We start from the raw sequence: 18,619 nt of genomic DNA, 5'->3' as shown, positions 1-18,619 counted from the left end.
CACTTACTTCCGCAAGTTCCAGAGCAGTTTACACTGTGGACTCACCTTGAGGCTTCGCGAGTCTCCTCACACTTTGCCATCTTGCTTCCTTTAGGTTGACAGGTCTCTATTATTATTCCTTGTTGCAATGATCCCAATTCAACCAGAGTTAGTGTTTCTGGCTGTCTTTTTTTTTCTTTTAATTGCTGTGTGATTTTATTACTCTAAAGATACAGTAAAAAACAAAAACTAGCCAGAATACATCAAACGATAGCACACGTCAACCCAAGACAGGCCAGTCTGCACCCCATCCTTCCGAGTTACGGGCACTATTACTGATGGCGAAGGCCAGCATGCTGGCTGTGGGAGGAGAGGGGTGAGAAGGGGGACACCACCCCGCCTGGGCGTGTGCGTGCATTAGCACGCCTGCACCTGTGGGCACCTGTGGGCAGGAGGGGAGGGGTGCAGCTCCGAGTGTGGCCTCTGCTCACAGGCTCAACCCAAGAGAAAGGAGTCACCCCCCACCGAGTGCCCCACTCAGCTGAGCCTCAGGCTGGGCCGCGGCCACCCCAGAACCGTCCTCCCCAGGGCAGCTCCTCGGGCAGCCAGACCCTCTCTGCCCACCAGGGACGTGTCTGTGCCCGGGACCTGCAGACCCCCCACCTGGCTCGAGGTCTTGCTGGGCAGCTCTTCCCAGTGGGGCACCCAGACTGAGCGTCCCTTCTGCCTTTGTTACCCAGAAAGTTTATCTTTAAAAAAAAACAAGGTCATCTCAGATGGGACCCACAAGGTCCCCCCTCAGGCGCCCCAGAAAGAACCAATCACAGAGCGAGGCAAGGGGCCAGGACCTGGCAGGGCCTCCCCGAAGCGCTTACCTTGCAGAGGAGGTTGGCTGCAAGGTCCCAACGCTGTCGCCCACGAGACCTGGAGCTTCTCATGCTCCAATTGTCCTCCAGGAAGGATCCAGACAAACCTGAAGAGCTCAGAAGGCAAACTAAGAGCATCCTGGCGAGTGGCAAAGAGGCAGTGAAATCCAAGGGCTTCCGGGCTCCCTTCGCCACAGTTGGGAGCCCCCGGCATCTCCAGCAGCTGTCTGCAGGACCTATGTTGTGGTTCAGTCGCCCCGTTGTCTCTGACTCTGCCACCCCACAGACTGAAGCAAGTCAGGCCTCCCTGTCCCTCACCATATACCCTGGAGTTTGCCCAGGTTCATGTTCTTTGCATCATGGGTGCAGTAGAGCCATCTCATCCTCTGATGCCCCCTTCTCCTTCTGCCCTCGATCTTTCCCAGCATCAGGGTCTTTTCCAGTGAGTTGTCAGGACCCATGTCCTCACCAAAACTGTCAAATGATAAAAACTCAAGCAATTTAGTAAGGATTTTGGAGTCCTTTGGTCAAGGGAAAACCACGCACGGACTCAGGAGGCGCAGGAGCTTCGTCAGCCTTAGAGGCTATGTGGGAACAGCCTGATTGGTCAGGGGGCTTCACTAGGAGGCGAGCAGGTCCCGCGCTCTAGGGCCAGGTAAACGAGCCACAGCTGAGCTGGAGTGTAGCCTAGCGTGCTCAGAGTATGTCCATTCCCTGACAGGTGACTAGTTACTTTTAACAAGGCTAACTGGTATGAACAGGCCTTTGATGAGCTTCCTAAATTACCCCAAAGCAGGTGTAGAAACTGAAGTCCTTACCAGCTGCATTTTATATACAGAGAGAACTAGCCTGAGAAGTGGTTCTCACCTCTGGAACTGTAAACATTTTTTTGGCTTCTCTTACAGTTTACTAGATTCTTCGGACCCTAAGGAGGTCCCAGTCTCACGCCCACAGACACTGATTTACTTAGTTGCTTGTCAGAACTTCCCAGCAGGGTTTCCTTTTTCCTTTTGTAATTTTTGTTTCTAGTTGTTAAAGCTCCACAGGTGATTGTAATGTGCTCCTGATTCACTGGTATAGATGCAGGGGAGGCCAGTGGAATCTAAAAACATACTCAAAATCCATATAATTCTTAAAATATAAAACATGGATAATTCGAGTGTGATATTTGTGAATCTGTGACTATGGAGGAGAATGAATAGAAAATGAATTTTCCTTCAGCAAAAGATGATGGTGTCGGCCTTTGTAGCTCAGAACCTCTTAGTCCTGTTAATAAAGCCACAACCACGAGGACCACCAAGTATGGTGGTAGAGGATACGCCCTGACCGAGGGTCCTGGGTGGGTGGGAGCTGGGCCTCTGGGCCTCTGCCCCAGCCCTGACGTGGCCGCCATATTGAAACCCTCACAGACGCCAACATGTCCTAAGTGTCCCCCACTGTGAGGCCCGAGTCACGAAGCTGCCCACTTCTCCCTCGTCCAAATTAGGGTGCTGCTAAGGACAAAGAGGAATTTAAAATAAGACGCTTAATTCTCTCTGCTGAAAAGAAGGCAAGAGATTTTCCTTTAGGTCTGAGTATTTACCTTAGAAAACTTGTATTTTCTCACACTCTTTGAAATGTATTTTTAAGAAACTAAATAAGCCTTAGTTTTGCCCCCTAGCAGTGTTCTTCTCAAGGCCCTGGGAGCCATGTCTTTGACATGTAACTGTCAGGACAGGGCACCCCGTCCTCCAGTTTCTGTGGGAGAGGAGGAGACACACTTCAGTGCCCCAAACTGCTCAAGTCTTCCTGTCACACAGACATGTCTGCCCCTCTCACCCCTCAGAAAGTCAACTAGCTAACGGAGGCGGTCACCCCAATCACCAGGTAAATGTAGCAAGAACTGCATGTGACAAATGGTGCTGTCAAGTTCTCTGAGGACCACTTACTGTTTATCTGGAGAACATGTATATAATGACTGTACCTGTTTGGCCACACAAAAAGGTGAAATTTCTTTGTTTTTGCGACCTTAGCCAAATGCCTGTGATGGAGCAGCATATTCTAATTTAATCCTCACTCAATAGTGTTTTCTTTCTCTACTACCTTTTTGGAGATGTCTGAATTGAAAGAAGTTTTTTCAAACTGTATTTCCCCAACAGCACCTTCATTCTTTAAAGTTATGGTCTTAAAAAAATAAATAAATAAAGTTATGGTCTTTTTAACTTGCACCTCTCCTGTCCACAAGGAGAAGTACTGAAGGTTAGGTATTTTTGTTAAACTTGCTCCCTTCCACAACAGGTGAAACACAGAAGTCAGAGTAATTCCAAATAGCGGTGATGTCACTAGAAGTTGAGGCTATGATTGTAGCCACTGTTTGTAACTGAGTAATTACTTCATGCCAGTCTGTCATGTTGAGTGAGAAATAATGGTTCATGATTCCCACTTCTTGAACAAAAAAAAGAGAGTTTGCTTTTTAATTTTATACACACAGTTAGAAATTAAAAATTTTAATAACCCAATGTGTTCATCTTTCCCTTTGTGACATCCTTCATTACTTTTCAATTAAAAGAAATTTACCAAAATAATACCTATACACATTTTTTTAAAAGTCCAAGTAATTCTAAATAGTTGTAATGAAAAACAGCAGTTCTTCGCTTTATCCTTGTGTCTCCACAACTGTATCAGGATTTGAAGAGAGAAACAGAGCCACTTGGAAAGGTAAGAATCTATTACAGAAATATCACCTTACACAATGATTGGAGCCCACTGAACAGCCTGTGGAAGGCTTTTGCTTCTATGAATGGGCTGGGGTCGAAGTCGCCAGGGTACGCAGTCTGGAGGGAAGATGCTCATGAAAGGGGAGCAAGGACAAACTGGAACCTGCATTAGCCTCTCAGCCACTTGGAGATGAGGCTGGGAGCACAGTCTGTGGGCCCCCTCAGTGCAGGCCTTCATTATAGGAGAAAAGACACAGATCTACACCGTGAGTAACAGCAGCCACTGGTGTTTGCTAAGGAGGCAAATGAAAATTCAATCTTAGTTCTAAAAGATATTACACAAGTATCCACCAAATTATGAACAAATGGTCAGTTTATACACTGGTTTTAAAATATGTCATTTAATAAGTACCTTACTTTGAATTCATTTTATTGATCAGTCATTCTTTGAGTATCCTAATATCTATTACATATTGATGACAAATCTGTCACTCCAAATTATAAGTAGTACAACACTAGTGTCTTCTACTTACACCATTTTTGGGTGGAAAACCCTTATTTACATGAAACAAATGAATGAAATAAATTCAAAGTAAATATATTGGGAAAAATACATTTTAATCCACAGCTCTGAATACTAGCATTTAGTTATTGACAATGGTATTTACAATCAATTTTACAACTTTTGATAAGAGAGATTAACTATAACATAGGGCTATGTATCTACAATATACAAATCGTAACTTTCTTCCAACTAATAAACCATAACTGTGTATAAAAATGGTAACAGTTAAAACTGCTACAATTCAAAATCATTATAATTAAATTAGATTCTGATAAATTTTCTTGGGGTTGTGAAATAATGGTCAGCTCAGGAGAGGAGGCAAGTACGTGTTAAGCCCCACTTCCTCCCACTTTGAAACTGTTGCTCCCTGACGCAGCTGACCTGCCCTTCAAGTAAAATCTGTCCCTGAATTCTGACTAGAATTCCTGTGCCTGGCCTTCTAAATCTCAAACACTCTTTTAGGCCTGTTATGATGAATCCACAGCAGATGGCTTTAACTTGGAGTAGACTTTTTTTAAGATATCAATGCTCAGTACAGTTCAGTTGTTCAGTTGTGTCCGACTCTTTGCGACCCCAGGACTGCAGCACACCAGGCCTCCCTGTCCATCACCAACTCCCAAGTTTACTCAAACACATGTCCCTTGACTCGGTGATGCCTCTGCATCCTCTGTCGTCCCCTTCTCCTCCCTCCCTCAGTCTTTCCCAGCATCTGGGTCTTTTCAAATGAGTCAGTTCTTTGCATCAGGTGGCCAAAGAATTGGAGTTTCAGCCTCAGTCCTTCCAGTGAATATTCAGGACTGATTTCCTTTAGGATGGATTGGTTGGATCTCCTTGCAGTCCAAGGGACTCTCAAGAGTCTTCTCCAACACCACAGTTCAAAAGCATCCATTCTTCGGCGCTCAGCTTTCTTTATAGTCCAACTCTCACATTCATACATGACTACTGGAAAAACCATAGCCTTGACTAGACGGACCTTTATTGGCAAAGTAATGTCTCTGTTTTTTAATATGCTGTCTAGGTTGGTCGTAACTCTTTTTCCAAGGAGCAAGCATCTTTTAATTTCATGGCTGCAGTCACCATCTGCAGTGATTTTGGAGCCCCCAAAAATAAAGTCTCTCACTGTTTCCCCATCTATTTCCCATGAAGTGATGGGACCAGATGCCATGATCTTAGTTTTCTGAATGTTGAGTTTTAAGCCAACTTTTTCACTCTCCTCTCTCACTTTCATCAAGAGGCTCTTTAGTTCTTCACTTTCTGCCATAAGGGTGGTGTCATCTGCATATCTGAGATTATTGATATTTCTCCCGGCAATCTTGATTTCAGCTTGTGCTTCTTCCAGCCCAGCGTTTCTAATGATATACTCTGCATTTAAGTTAAATAAGCAGGGTGACAATATATAGCCTTGACGTACTCCTTTTCCTATTTGTAACCAGTCTAACTGTTTGTAACCAGTTCTAACTGTTGCTTCCTGACCTGCATACAGGTTTCTCAAGAGGCAGGTCATGGTGGTCTGGTATTCCCATCTCTTTCAGAATTTTCCAGTTTATTGTGATCCACACAGTCAAAGGCTTTGGCATAGTCAATAAAGCAGAAATAGATGTTTCTCTGGAACTCTGTTGCTTTTCTGATGATCCAACAGATATTGGCAATTTGATTCCTGGTTCCTCTGCCTTTTCTAAATCCAGCTTGAACATCTGGAAGTTCACAGTTCACATACTGTTGAAGCTAGGCTTGGAGAATTTTGAGCATTACTTTGCTAGTGTGTGAGATGAGTGCAATTGTGCGGTAGTTTGAGCATTATTTGGCATACCTTTTCCTTAGGACTGGAATGAAAGTTGACCTTTTCCAGTCCTGTGGCCACTGCTGAGTTCTCCAAATTTGCTGGTCATGGTGGAGGGTTCTGAAAAAACGTGGTCTACTGGAGAAGGGAATGGCAAACCACTTCAGTATTCTTGCCTTGAGAACCTCATGAACAGTATGAAAAGGCAAAAAGATAGGACACTGAAAGATGAACTCCCCAGGTCAGTAGGTGCCCAGTATGCTACTGGAGATCAGTGGAGAAATAACTCCAGAGAGAATGAAGAGATGGAGCCAAAGCAAAAACAACACCCAGTTGTGGATGTGACTGGTGATGGAAGCAAGGTCCGATGCTGTAAAGAGCAATATTGCCTAGGAACCTGGAATGTTAGGTCCATGAATCAAGGCAAATTGGAAGTGGTCAAACAGGAGATGGCAAGAGTGAACATCGACATTTTAGGGATGTCAGTGAACTAAAATGCCTGGATATGGTTAATTTAACTCAGATGACCTTTTTTTTTTTTTTTTTTTTAGATGACCATTATAATCTACTATTGTGGGCAAGAATCCCTTAGAAGAAATGGAGTAACATCAAGGTCAACAAGAGTCCAAAATGCAGTACTTGGATCCAATCTCAAAAAAGAATGATCTCTGTTCATTTCCAAGGCAAACCATTCAATATCACAGTAATCCAAATCTATGCCCCAACCAATAATGCTGAAGAAGCTGAAGTTGAACAATTCTTTGAAGACCTACAAGACCTAGAACTAACATCCCAAAAAGACGTCCAAAAAGACTATAGGGGACTGGAATGCAAAAGTAGGAAGTCAAGAAATACCTGAAGTAACAGGCAAATTTGGCCCTGGAGTACAGAATGAAGCAGGGCAAAGGCTAATAGAGTTTTGCCAAGAGAGTGCAATGGTCACAGGAAACACCCTCTTCCAACAATACAAGAGAAGATGCTACACATGGACATCACCAGATGGCCAACACCAAAATCAGTCTGATTATATTGTTTGCAGCCAAAGATGGAGAAGCTCTATACAGTCGGCAAAAACAAGACTGGGACCTGACCATGGCTCAGATCATGAACTCCGTATTGCCAAATTCAGACTTAAATTGAAGAAAGTAGGGAAAACCACTAGACCATTCAGGTATGACCTAAATCAAATCCCTTATGATTATACAATGAAAGTGACAAATAGATTCAAGGGATTAGATCTGCTAGACAGAGTGCCTGAAGAACTATGGACAGAGGTTTGTGACACTGTACATGAGACAGGGATCAAGACCATCCCCACGAGAAAGAAATGCAAAAACGCATAATGTCTGCCTGAGGAGACCTTACAAATAGCTGTGAAAAAAAGAGAAGCAAAAGGCAAAGGAGAAAAGGAAAGATATTCCCATTTGAATGCAGAGTTCCTAAGAATAGCAAGGAGAGCTAAGAAAGCCTTCCTCAGTATCAATGCAAAGAAATAGAGGAAAACAACATAACGGGAAAGACTAGACATCTCTTCAAGAAAATTAGAGATACCAAGGGAAATTTTCATGCAAAGATGGGCACAATAAAGGACAGAAATGGTATGGACCTAACAAGCAGAAGACATTAAGAAGAGGTTGAAAGAATACACAGAACTACACAAAAGAGATCTTAAATGAGCCAGATAACCACGATGGTGAGATCACTCACCTAGAGCCAGACATCCTGGAATGTGAAGTCAAATGGGCCTTAGAAAGCATCACTATGAACAAACCTAGTGGAGGTGATGGAATTCCAGTTGAGATATTTCAAATCCTGAAAGATATCATTGCTAATGACCTATTAATCATTTTTATGGCTGTCCAATGTTAGACCTAGGTGCGGTCAAGAACCTACTGCTCTGGGGTGCCTACAGAGCATATTTCCTGTATGTTCAGAGAAGGTGACTGTCCACACTGTAAGCCTAACCTTTTGATGAAGCCTCGTTCCGACTGAGAAGGCAGGTCAGAGCAGTGAAGAGCAGCTCTATTAAAATCAACTAAATGATTATGAATTTCTCTCTACTACAGAAGAATTAAAGTTTTAAAATGCCTGGGCTAATAAAAATCATCCACCAATCATTTTCCTTAATAAAGCAGTCAACAGTCTTAATTTATTTTCTAGATAATAAAATAAAGCTTTTTTAAGAGATGCTGTGAGAGAGATTGTTGATCACAGCTATATTTTACTTGATTTAGCCCTTGGTTAGAAATTTATATCTTAATTAATATTTTATTCTTATAGAAAAATACAATCCATTTTATGAGTTTCTAGAAATAAATTAAGGAGAAAAATAGACACTACCTGTTCCTAATAGTCTCCCTGGAAATGACAGTATTTGCCTGGGAGGATATACACACTTAATGTGTGTGTAATACTTCATTTCAAAATATATTTAATTCTTTTCTATCTCTTTTAATTTTCTAAGTGACTACTAATAAACAAGCTAGTGATTACTTTAGTCATTTTTCCATCTAAGAATTTCATTAAAGAAACATGTGGCATGTCTTACAGTGGTACAAATGCAAGGGAATTGGAAATCCAGGTTTACTTTTTAAACTATAAATGGTTGGCAACTGTTTCCTTAATAGTTATTGCAGGAGTAGGTCCAACATGAGTCCATATATAGCCCTTCTCTGGTCTGGTGGGAACTGTGGGAAATGGTGATGAACGTGACTTGAAATATTCAGAAGGTGCATGACAGACAAATTCCAAGTATTCCATCTTCCTTGGAAGATCCTCCTCTGGTCCTGGAAGGGAGCCACCATTTACATTTTTGAAGATATATATCATTTTCATAAAAATTAAAATTCCTAAACACTATGAGAAACTGGTCTGGTGCTAATGTGACATTACTCCTTGAAATATATATTATTTTGAAGTTACTTCCTATCATTTTTTTCTGCTTTAACTGCTTAAGGAAGATAGCACTCTCCCCAAAATGTAACTCAATATAGAAAGGATTCCAAAAGTGATATTTAGCCTTAGATAATATCTACTATATGTCTACACTGATCTAAATACTTGCCAGATACATCAATGCTTTGAATCCTCACAGCAACCCTCTGAGTTAGGTACCATGATTATTCCCATTTTACATGAGGGAAAGCAGCAAGAGAGATGAAGGAACCTGCCCGAGATCACACAGCTTCTAAGTGGCTGTCCTGTGAACCCAGACAGTCTACTTCAGAGTCTGGGCTCTGAAACTTTATGATATGTGGTCTCCTTCAGAACCTGAGGAAGAAGGGGTGAGAGAGAAGGCCGAGAGGCGGTTCAGGCACATTACTGCCTCTGCTGACAATCCGACCTGATAGGACAGGTAAACGAAAGCTCACCCTTCTACGTACTTACAAGCAAAAGACTAAAACTGCTTGGCCATGTGTCAAAACTTGACACGCAGGTGAGAATAACAGTGATACATTATTTGTCCTTCCGTTCTCTCAGAAAAATACCTTCTGTGTTTTTTCTTAGAATGAAAAAGTAATGTATGCTCATTGCAGAAAGGTTGAAAAGTTTGGGGTAATTTTAAAACTCTAAACACTCTCAAAATTCTATTTATCAACAACTTCTTGTGAGTCTATGTCAAGAATCAATTCTTTGGTCAGCCTGGAAATCAATAAGTACAGTGGCTGCCATTTCAGCCACCACCACCAATGTAACAGGTTACAAAAGGTCCAAGATGACGTGTGTGATATATAGAGGAACATACGTTGATAGTTTGTAAGATGTTGAGACATAAACATGACAGTTCCTCTAGAAATTATTTTTGAGTAACTTTTTGTATGTTACCTAAATAATCTAGTTCTTGAGCAATAAATTCTTTATTTTAATAGAGTTTAACCCTGGGTCACCCAGAAAAATCTTATCCACACAGCTTTTTAGTAGGTGTATGCTGCCCCATAACTCAAAATAATTGATAGCCTCAAACCCCAGCTTTATAAAATTTCATATTTTCTCTAAAATCATCCTTTTTGTACTTATGCTTCTTTGTTATGGACTGAATTGTATGCCCCCAAATTCACATGCTGAAGTCCTAATCCCTAACGTGATAACATTTGGAGAGATGGCCTTTAGAGAGGTAATTAAGGTAAAATGAAGTTGTAAGGATGTGGCTCTCATCCAATAGAATTGGTGACCTTATAAGAAGAGGAAGAGATGCTAGGAGTGCACGCACACGGAGGAAAGTTCCTGCGAGGACACAACCGAAAAGCGGCTGTCCACAAGCCAGGAAGACAGCTCTCACCAGAAACCGACCCTGACAGCACCCTGACGCTGGACTTGCAGCCTCCAGAACTGTGAGACAGTAAATTTCTGTTGTTAGCCCACTCAGTTTATGGTATTTTGTCATGGCGGCACAAGCAGACGAATACACTTTCACATAATAATGGAAAATAAACCGGTTCAAGAGCCTGTCCGTCCCTGTCTAACTCACCCACGATGTAGGACGCAGGGTCGAACTGGTCCCTGGGGCTAGCCAGGGTGGGAATGAGCCACGTCAGCGCCGCACTCTTCTCACAGTACTGGTCCTGGATAAAACCTCTGATCTGAGCATAGTAGGGCTTTCCATCTTGTTCGTCAATTACAGAAACAACATCTCCAATCTGGTAATAGACTCCCTGGGAGAAACAGAAGATAAGCTCATATTTAAAATAACAGAACAACACTACAGGTGCGAATGGAAACTTCCTTAATATGAAAACAACAATTTTCCAAGTGGTCAAGAGAAGGTCTTTGAGATGATCTAATGCGCCGACATTTATATGGTCGTGACTGATGCCAATTCTAAAGCTGTTTCTTTTTTCTCTCTTTGGCTGTGCTGGGTCTCTGCTCCTGGGCATTCTTCACTGGGGCCTGTGGGCTTTCTCTAGCTGTGGTGCACAGGCTCTCTTGTTGCAGTCAAAGGGCTTCTTGTGGTGGTGTGTGGGCTGAGTAGCTGCAGCACATGGGCTCTCTAATTGTGGCTCACTGGCTTAGCTGCCCCTAGGTGTATGGGATCTTATTTCTCTGATCAGGGATCAACTCAAGTCCCTTGCACTGGAAGGCAGATTCTCAACCAATGAACTACCACGGAAGTCCCTAAAGTTGTTTCATTTTTGAATGAAAAAAATTTCACATACACATGGTGACTTGCAGCTGGAGAAAGCATTTGTTTATAAACGTAATTTTATACCACAGTAGTACGATCCCTACATTTTTCCGCCAGAGCCACTGCACTGGACAAAGTTAAGAGACTTGCTAAAAGCTACCTAAGGCAGCACTGCAGCTGAGGCTCCTGTATCAGCCGGAGTCCACCTCTGTTCAGTCTTGAAAAACAGCGCTTTTATCAAAACAACGTCACCTCTCTCTCCCTCACCATGGACTTCCAGGAGCAGCCAGTCCCCACCACTGCCCTTCTCCTTTCACTTCTTAAAGGCATGTGTGAACCTGTCTGCCTACTCCCATCTTTGTATCAGTCTCCATCCTCTATTTGTCCAAATTGCTCCTCTACCTTCTTAGCCTTCAATGTTGTCAGGTTGACTAGGACGGCTCGTTGCCCTGGCTCCACACCGCACATTTGTATTTTAAAAACAATTCCCATAATCTACATTAAAAAATACTTCAGATCCTCATATAATATTTCAATAGGCAACTTCCTCTCCCAACTCAGCTCTGGATGTTTTATGATAGCCATGTATGGGGAGAAAGAGCTTAGAAAGGAACAAAAAACACAATCACATCTTATACAGAGTAGCAAAGATCTTTAGACTAACCCATATTTTAGTACCACATTATGCCTTCCAGGTGGCTCAGGGGTAAAGAATCCACCTGCAATGCCGGAGACGAAGGTTCAGTCCCGGGTTGGCAAGACCCACTAGAGGAACAAATAGCAAACCACTCCAGTATTCTTGCCTCGGAAATCTCACGGGCAGAGGAGCGTGGCAGGTTACCGTCCATGGGGTCACAAGAGAGTTGGATAAGTGACTAAAAAACAAAAAAAACCCACAATAGATTCAAATCTTCCTTCAATAACTATGATGCTCACCTTGTAGAAGATTGATTCTGCAGTGATTATGGTGGAAACAGACTCAGGAGCTTTGATGGGCTATGAAAAAACAGAAGTAAAAATATTAGCACATTCATAGTGTGTGTGTGTGTGTAGTGTGTGTGTGTAGTGTATGTGTGTATGTGTGTGTGTGTGTATGTGTGTGTGTGTAGGCATTTTTCCAGACACATATGAGTTCTGTAATTTGAGAAATACTAAAGTTGTTTGGTGACAAGAACTGCAGTGTTAAAAAAAAAAAATCTTCTGAAGATTGTGGCAAAGCATGGTCTGAATATTTCTGCTGTTATTTCCGTTACCTTTAGCTTAAAAATTGCTGAGACTCAAAGGACAAGCTCCTGATTATGTGGCTGAGACCTAACAGAACCCTTCTCAGAGCTTTACTGCACATAACAATCTAGTTTAAAAAAGTATCTGTGGCTTTAATGGCCAGAGCATGACAGAGGTGGAAATAACAAACAAGTCTCCTCAAAGACATTTTCCATTTCAACTTAACTATAGCTATGATAATATCATCAGAACTAGTTTTCTAACTAGTCTGAACCAAGGCCAAAGGAAGCTTTCTTGGGAGTGGCTAGTAATTTGCCACCACTCAATCATCATCGAAATTCCTTCTTAAGCTGTAATACACACTTTTATGCCACAACACAGTAACTAGGCCTTCCCAAATATGTCTTGGTATCATCCTTGAAGAAAGCGGTTGCCAGAGAAATTAATATTAAAATACTTTCAGAAAACATATTCCACCATACTTAAGAGGAAAAAGGTGTTTAAGTGTGTACAACTATAATCAAGTATTCACATATTTTGTCTAGTCAATAATCACATTTTAGAAAACAAATTCATTAAAATCCTAAATAAATTAGAAGCAACTACTCTCAAGAAAAAGAATCCACAATCTGCACAAGAATATAATGCAAGGCCTCTCTGAGTTTTTTAAATGAATACATCCAACTTCAGAAAATGTCTTTACTGGTGAATGAAGCATTTCTGCTCTGAAAGCGAAGAGTATCATACTGAGGTTTAAAAAAAAACAACAAAAAACAGTATCTAATGCTTTGCCCATTGTGTCTGACCACTGTCTCTTATATTTACAAAACCAAAAATAAGCTTTTTCAGTTATTTCAACACAAATCTTTCAATGATCTATCTTCTTATAAAAGAAGAGATAAAGATTTAGTAAAACTTTTGATTCATATTCATCAAGTTGATCATTATAAATCAGTAAGAAACATTTTTCTGGGGCCATATAACAAGCAAATATGGAACTGAATGAATTCCAGTGTTATTATTTACTTAGAGCTTTATGGAAAAAAAAATACCATGCCCACACCAAGAACTGTAACTGCAGCTCATCCTTTGCACAGAGAACCCAATAAAATGTGCTCAAGATTAAGGTTTCTTTTAGAATCATGTTTTATGTTCCCCCGGGGGGGGGGGGGGAACTAAAACAAGGAAAAGAGGATATGGTTAACTTTATAAAACAATAAGCCTCCTAAAAGAGTTCCTTCCCTTTCTGAAAGCCTGGATCAGTCCCCAGAAGGCTACAGAAGGGCTGCCAAGAGCAGAGTCCAAGTTCAATGGTGAGAGATGAAGGCGGTGGTTGGTCACACTACACACAATGCCACAATTACAGTACAAGACACTGTCCACAATCATCTTACATTTTTTAATTTAAAAATATGTCTTCTCCCTTTCCCTTTAGTGGAAACTTTCTTTTCAGCAGCTGGAGCGGATTTGTATTTAGTGTTTCTGAGACGAGCGGACCTCCTGTGAATTTCCTGCTTACTCTGTTACGTAAACAAAGAACAAAAAAAAGAGAAATAAAAAGTGTAGAAAGTTTGCTGTCCTGATACCACCATCTTACAAGGATCCCAGAGTATGCACTTTAAACGAACATTTAAAAATTAAGAGTGCAACTGTTCTTTTCATGCTGGGTAATAATCAAACGAACCGGCTTAATTTAAAAACGGAGAGCCACAGGCAAACATCTCCAGACTCCAAAAAAGGTGTGAACTACTTGTAAAAGGGCAACGGGCAGCAAGAGGAGTCAGTCAGTCTATGCCAAGGTAAGAACCATTCATCGGTTGCGTTTATAACACAAAAGTCCTTAAAAACTCAACTCGCCTAAGCCAGAGAATGGGTGTGGTATGCCACCTCCTGCAATGGAATACTTATGTTACCATTGAAAATGACCTGATAATCTTAATAAAATGACATTATGACAAAGTAAACTTTATTAACAGGGAAAAGAGGTCCACTAGCCGTGACCCTGCAGGCATCTCTGTGTAAACGTAGGTACCCTGAGATGTCCGGCTGCTACCCAAAATATACACGGGAGGGCCTTCTGAGGGTTTTTCCTCTTCCTGCTTCTCTAGACTTCAAACGTCTCATAAGAAAAGGCGCTGAGAAGGGGCCACACCAACGACGGCCTTGTCGCGAACTGGAGGGGGCGGCCCGGCCCAGTCAGGGCGCGGCCGAGCTGGGAGGGCGCCGCGCCGCGCCGCGCCGGCCTCCGCCCGCGGGAGGGGCCGCAGGGGCTCACCTGCTTGCCGCCCCCGCCCCCGTTGCTCTGCGGAGGGGCGGCCGAGGTGCTGGCGAAGGTCGCGGCGCCGAAGCCGCCCCCGCCGCCGGCGCCGCCGCCGCCCCCTGCGCCGCCGGCCGCCCCCGGGCAGGAGCCGCCGCCGCCTGCGCCGCCCCGGCCTGTGCAGAGGTGGCAGAGGATCTCCCCCTGCGCACCCTTCTTCCACATGGAGGACGACGTGGTCTTGCAGACGCTGCAAGTGGGCTTCAGGCCCAGCGGCATGGTGGCCGGCTCGGGCGGCCCCCGCGGGCGCAGCGACACGGGAATGGCGACCGCCGGCCTCGGCGGCCCGCGGGCCGGCCCGCCACTCCCACAGACAGAAGAGCGGCGCGGGCGCGGCGCCGAGCTGCCCAAACTGGGACCGGGCCGCGGCCGCCGCCCCCTGGAGGCAGGAAGCCGGTTCCGCCCGCTCCGCAGCCAGCTCCAGGCTCCGGCAGCCAGAGGCGCCAGGAGGCGGGGCGGGGCGGGGCGGGACGGGGTGGGGCTTGGGAGGACAGCCTGGCCTCGGCCTTAGGGGCTTCCGGTGATGGGCGGGGCGGGGTGGGGCGGGGCCTGGGAGGACAGACCTGCCTCGGCCTTAGGTGGCTTCCGGTGATGGGCGGGGCGGGGCGGGGCCTGGGAAGACAGCCTTACCTCGGCCTTAGGAGGCTTCCGGTGGTGGGCGGGGCCGCACACTGGCCGCCAGCCTGGCCGGAAGTGCCTTGCCGGGAATTACTGGGGCTGCGGGCAGGTTCACCAGCTTTTCGGCCGTTGCTTATCTGGAATTTAGATTCACTTTAAGTGAATCTAAATTCCAGATAAGCAACTAACAACTTACTAACGCCAATGTACCCCATGCAATGTTCGTTGCTTATCTGAATTCAAATTTAACTGGGCAGCCTGTATTTTTAATTTTCCAAGTCCAGCACTCCTACTTAGGACCCCATTACACTCTTTAAAATTATAATTGACACCCCCAAATACTTTTGCTTATAAGGGACATTTGAGTATTAGGAGTTGGAACATATTTTAAAGCCCTGGAGACGACGTATACGTTCATTGGCCCTTGAGTGGCGGTGTCATCTTGAGTCCCATAGCCTCTGAGCATTAGTCCCGGGAGATAGTGATGGTTTGGCATTGTTGGGAGGCAGATTTGGCCCTGGGAACTTCCAGAAAGAGTCTTGGGTCCTCCCTGGACCGCACTTGGGAACAGCTGGCCTAGGACAAGGGCATCATGAGAATCCAGCCTTCTCAATTAATGCCGCTGGTCAGTACCAGCCTAGCCAGGGAAACGAGTCTCTACCCAGCCTCTCTCAGTGGAGCGGTGGTTGCCTACCTGTCTTCGTGATCCTGGGTTTCCTAGGCTTGAAGTTCTCTCACACATGTTGATGAATATGTTGGTGGAGGGGTGGGGGAGGAAGAAAAAAACTGTATTGACTGCCTTATCAAGTTGTGAAACTGCATTTAGGGCTTCTGCCAATTGTGATTTAAGATATTATCCCTATTTTCCTCTTAACTGATGATCAACAGAGGGACTGTGGTTTGGCCTGGATGCCCCGGTGGACACTGGTCTTGGAAGCACACCTGGACAGGGCTCTATAGCAGCCCTGCATTCTAAGTTGTGGCTCTGGTCCTCCTGGCTCTGAGTCTAGGGTTCCCCAATAGTACCACAAAAAATTAACTACTTTTCAGACTGTTATGGGCTGTAAGAGCAGTTGTGAAAGTGGCTGAGGAGAACAGGTACACAGTGTGGTCTCCTCACTGTAGAAGGATGCACTCTGTGAGAGGCATCTAGGTATTAAATTCTGTGCTCCCTAATTTATCTCTCCTGCTGATACACCTGTTTTCACACCTCCTCCTGGGAGATTACTGCCTCTCACTCACAGAAAACTTTGGCCCCTGGCTCACCAGCTTCCTCTCCAGAGACACCATCCTGGTTGGGGCCCACATCCACATGTATAACCGTTCAATGTCCTCTTTTCTCCATTCTTCCTCATTCCAACATCTCCATCTCCTGTCCTTGTAAGCTCCCATAGCTCCTGGTTACACCCTCTACCCTTCTGAGATCATCAGAAAGAACCACATTTTTTCCTTGATTTAAAAAAAAAAATTTTACAACCTTTTAAAATTAGGTGTAATATACATACTGTAAAGTATCCAATGCATCTATATACAGCTTATCACAAAGTCACCGCACTGGGCCAACCAAATCAAGAAATAGAACATTAGCCCCTCACATGCTCTTTATCCAGAGATCACCACTATACTGATTGCTAACACTGTAGATTTTGTGGCTTCCCTTTGTCAGGGTAAGGAAGGTCCCATCTATTCCTGTTTTCATCATGAATGTGTAGAATTTTATCCAACAGTTTTCTGTGTGAGATGATCATAATGCTCTTTCTCCTTTTTAAAAAATTACTTACTTTTCCTCTGTTGGGTCTTTGCTGCTGCACGTGGACTTTCTCTAGTTGTGGAGAGTGGGGGCCGCTCTCCAGTTGCAGTGCTTGGGCTCCTCATTGCCCAGTGGCTTCTCTTGTCACAGAGCGCAGGCTCTAGAATTCTCAGGCTTCAGTAGTTACAGCGTGTGGACTCAGCAGCTGGGGCTTGTGGGCTCTAGAGCTTGGGCTCAGTAGTCATGGTACATGGGCTTAGCTGCCTGTGGGATCTTCCTGGGCCAGGTATCAAACCCGAGTCACTGGTATTGGCAGGCAGATTTTTATCCACTTTACCACCAGGCAAGTCCTGCTTTTTCTTCCTTGTCTGTTAATAATGTGAATTCAGGTTTCTCAATGTTATATTAATATTGCCACTAATGGATTGAATCCAACTTGGTTATTGCGTACTGGTTCTTTTCACATATTGCTGGATTACTTTACTAATATTTTAAGATTTTTTGTATTTATGTTCATGAGTGGGGCTTATAATTTTCCTTTCTTGTAATATCTTTGTCAGGCTTTGGCATCAAGATCATGTCAGACAAAGAAAGGACTTTGGATTTTATTCTCAGTGAGATGGGAAACCATTCAAAGCTCTTCTATTAATATTTACTGATATGAAAAGATTTCAGATATAATGAAGAGGTGAAAAAGCAGTTTATAGAACAGTGCATAGAACATGATCACTGTATGTAAATTAAATATCTGTGTACCTGGTGTGTACCTTTTTTAGTTATTCAGCAAAAAAATTGTTGCTAATCGATACACAGAGATGGTGAGACAGGCTTATACTTTTCTTTTTGCACCTTTTTTTTTCTAACAGCTTTATTTATTTGTACAAAACAGTTCACCCTTTAAAATATACAATTCAGTGGTTTTTAATACATTCACAGATTTGTACAACTATCACCGCTATCTAATTTTAGAACATTTTCATCACTCCAGATAGAAACTATCCATTAAGTAACCATTAAGTAGTCAAAGGGTTAAGTCAAATCTCCCCCAACCACTAATCTACTTTCTTTCCCTATGAATTTGCCTGTTCTGGACATTTTGTATAAATGGAATTATACAATATGTAGCCTTTTGTTTGCACCTCTATCATTTGAAATATTTCTTACCACATTGCGTGTTACTTTTACTTTTAAAAAGAGGGAAAAGTATCAAAAGGAAAAGAAGGAAATTGGTGGTTTCTTGGTCCTAAAAATCCTCTGCCAGTTGGAGGTGGTAGGTCACAGCAGACAGTATCTAGTCAAGGACTGGCAAGCAGACCACCTCTCAGCATCTCAGTCCCTTGTCTGTAAATCGGGAAGGGTATCGCCCACCCCAGGGCTGCATCAAGATTTGATCAATTATCACACCTGGCACAAAGTTCTCAGTCAAAACATAGGGCTTCTCTTCCAAGCAGCAAAGCCATAGTGTCACAAAGCTCCCATGCAGATGTACTGGAGTGTTAACAGAATAGACCAGTGTGCTGCAAGGATAAATAGGACTATGTGACGGGTAGGGGGGAGGCGGGTGGGGTCAAGCTGGGAGGTGAGAGAAACGGGCGGGAGAGAAGGATTCAGGAAGACACTGTCAGTGGAGGCTCTGACCCAGTCCTGCTCCCTCATGGGCACCTCAGCAAGAGCCGGAGCCACCACTGGCCAGGCCAGGGCT

At 43.8% G+C, this 18,619-nt stretch overlaps 2 protein-coding genes across 3 annotated transcripts in view; one reads left to right on the top strand and one right to left on the bottom strand.

Moving 5' to 3' along the window:
* Window positions 1-8,003: 8,003 nt before the first annotated feature.
* Window positions 8,004-14,960, bottom strand: GATAD1 (GATA zinc finger domain containing 1). Of its 2 annotated transcripts, XM_043462581.1 has the most exons (5): window positions 14,508-14,960; window positions 13,627-13,752; window positions 11,945-12,004; window positions 10,355-10,538; window positions 8,004-8,672 (listed from the first exon to the last, which is right to left on the bottom strand). In XM_043462581.1, exons 1-5 carry the CDS (start codon window positions 14,766-14,768, stop codon window positions 8,482-8,484), a joined length of 822 nt encoding a protein of 273 aa, XP_043318516.1. In that variant the 5' UTR covers window positions 14,769-14,960; the 3' UTR covers window positions 8,004-8,481. The 2 variants fall into 2 exon arrangements, with proteins under 2 accessions (XP_043318516.1, XP_043318517.1); XM_043462582.1 differs by lacking the exon at window positions 13,627-13,752 and having other exon boundaries at window positions 14,508-14,959.
* LOC122438082 (protein lifeguard 2-like) overlaps window positions 13,723-18,619 on the top strand; it is a 28,155-nt gene continuing 23,258 nt past the window's right edge. The window contains exon 1 of the mRNA XM_043462580.1: window positions 13,723-14,031. Coding sequence (XP_043318515.1) covers window positions 14,024-14,031 — 8 coding nt within the window. The 5' untranslated portion in view covers window positions 13,723-14,023. The remainder of the gene's footprint in view (window positions 14,032-18,619) is intronic.

The sequence above is a fragment of the Cervus canadensis genome, chromosome 3 (assembly GCF_019320065.1).
Source record: "Cervus canadensis isolate Bull #8, Minnesota chromosome 3, ASM1932006v1, whole genome shotgun sequence".
NCBI lineage: Eukaryota > Metazoa > Chordata > Mammalia > Artiodactyla > Cervidae > Cervus > Cervus canadensis.
This window is presented reverse-complemented; position numbering and strand designations above follow the sequence as displayed.

What these genes read in the sequence shown, in the direction of transcription:
- GATAD1 (XM_043462581.1), bottom strand. Translation starts at nt 14,768, where the DNA reads ATGCCGCTGGGCCTGAAGCCCACTTGCAGCGTCTGCAAGACCACGTCG. An exon ending in GGGGCGGGGGCGGCAAGCAG is followed by an intron (nt 13,753 to 14,507) that starts GTGAGCCCCTGC and finishes TTTACGTAACAG; the next exon opens with AGTAAGCAGGAAATTCACAG. An exon ending in ATATTTTTAAATTAAAAAAT is followed by an intron (nt 12,005 to 13,626) that starts GTAAGATGATTG and finishes GTTTTTTCATAG; the next exon opens with CCCATCAAAGCTCCTGAGTC.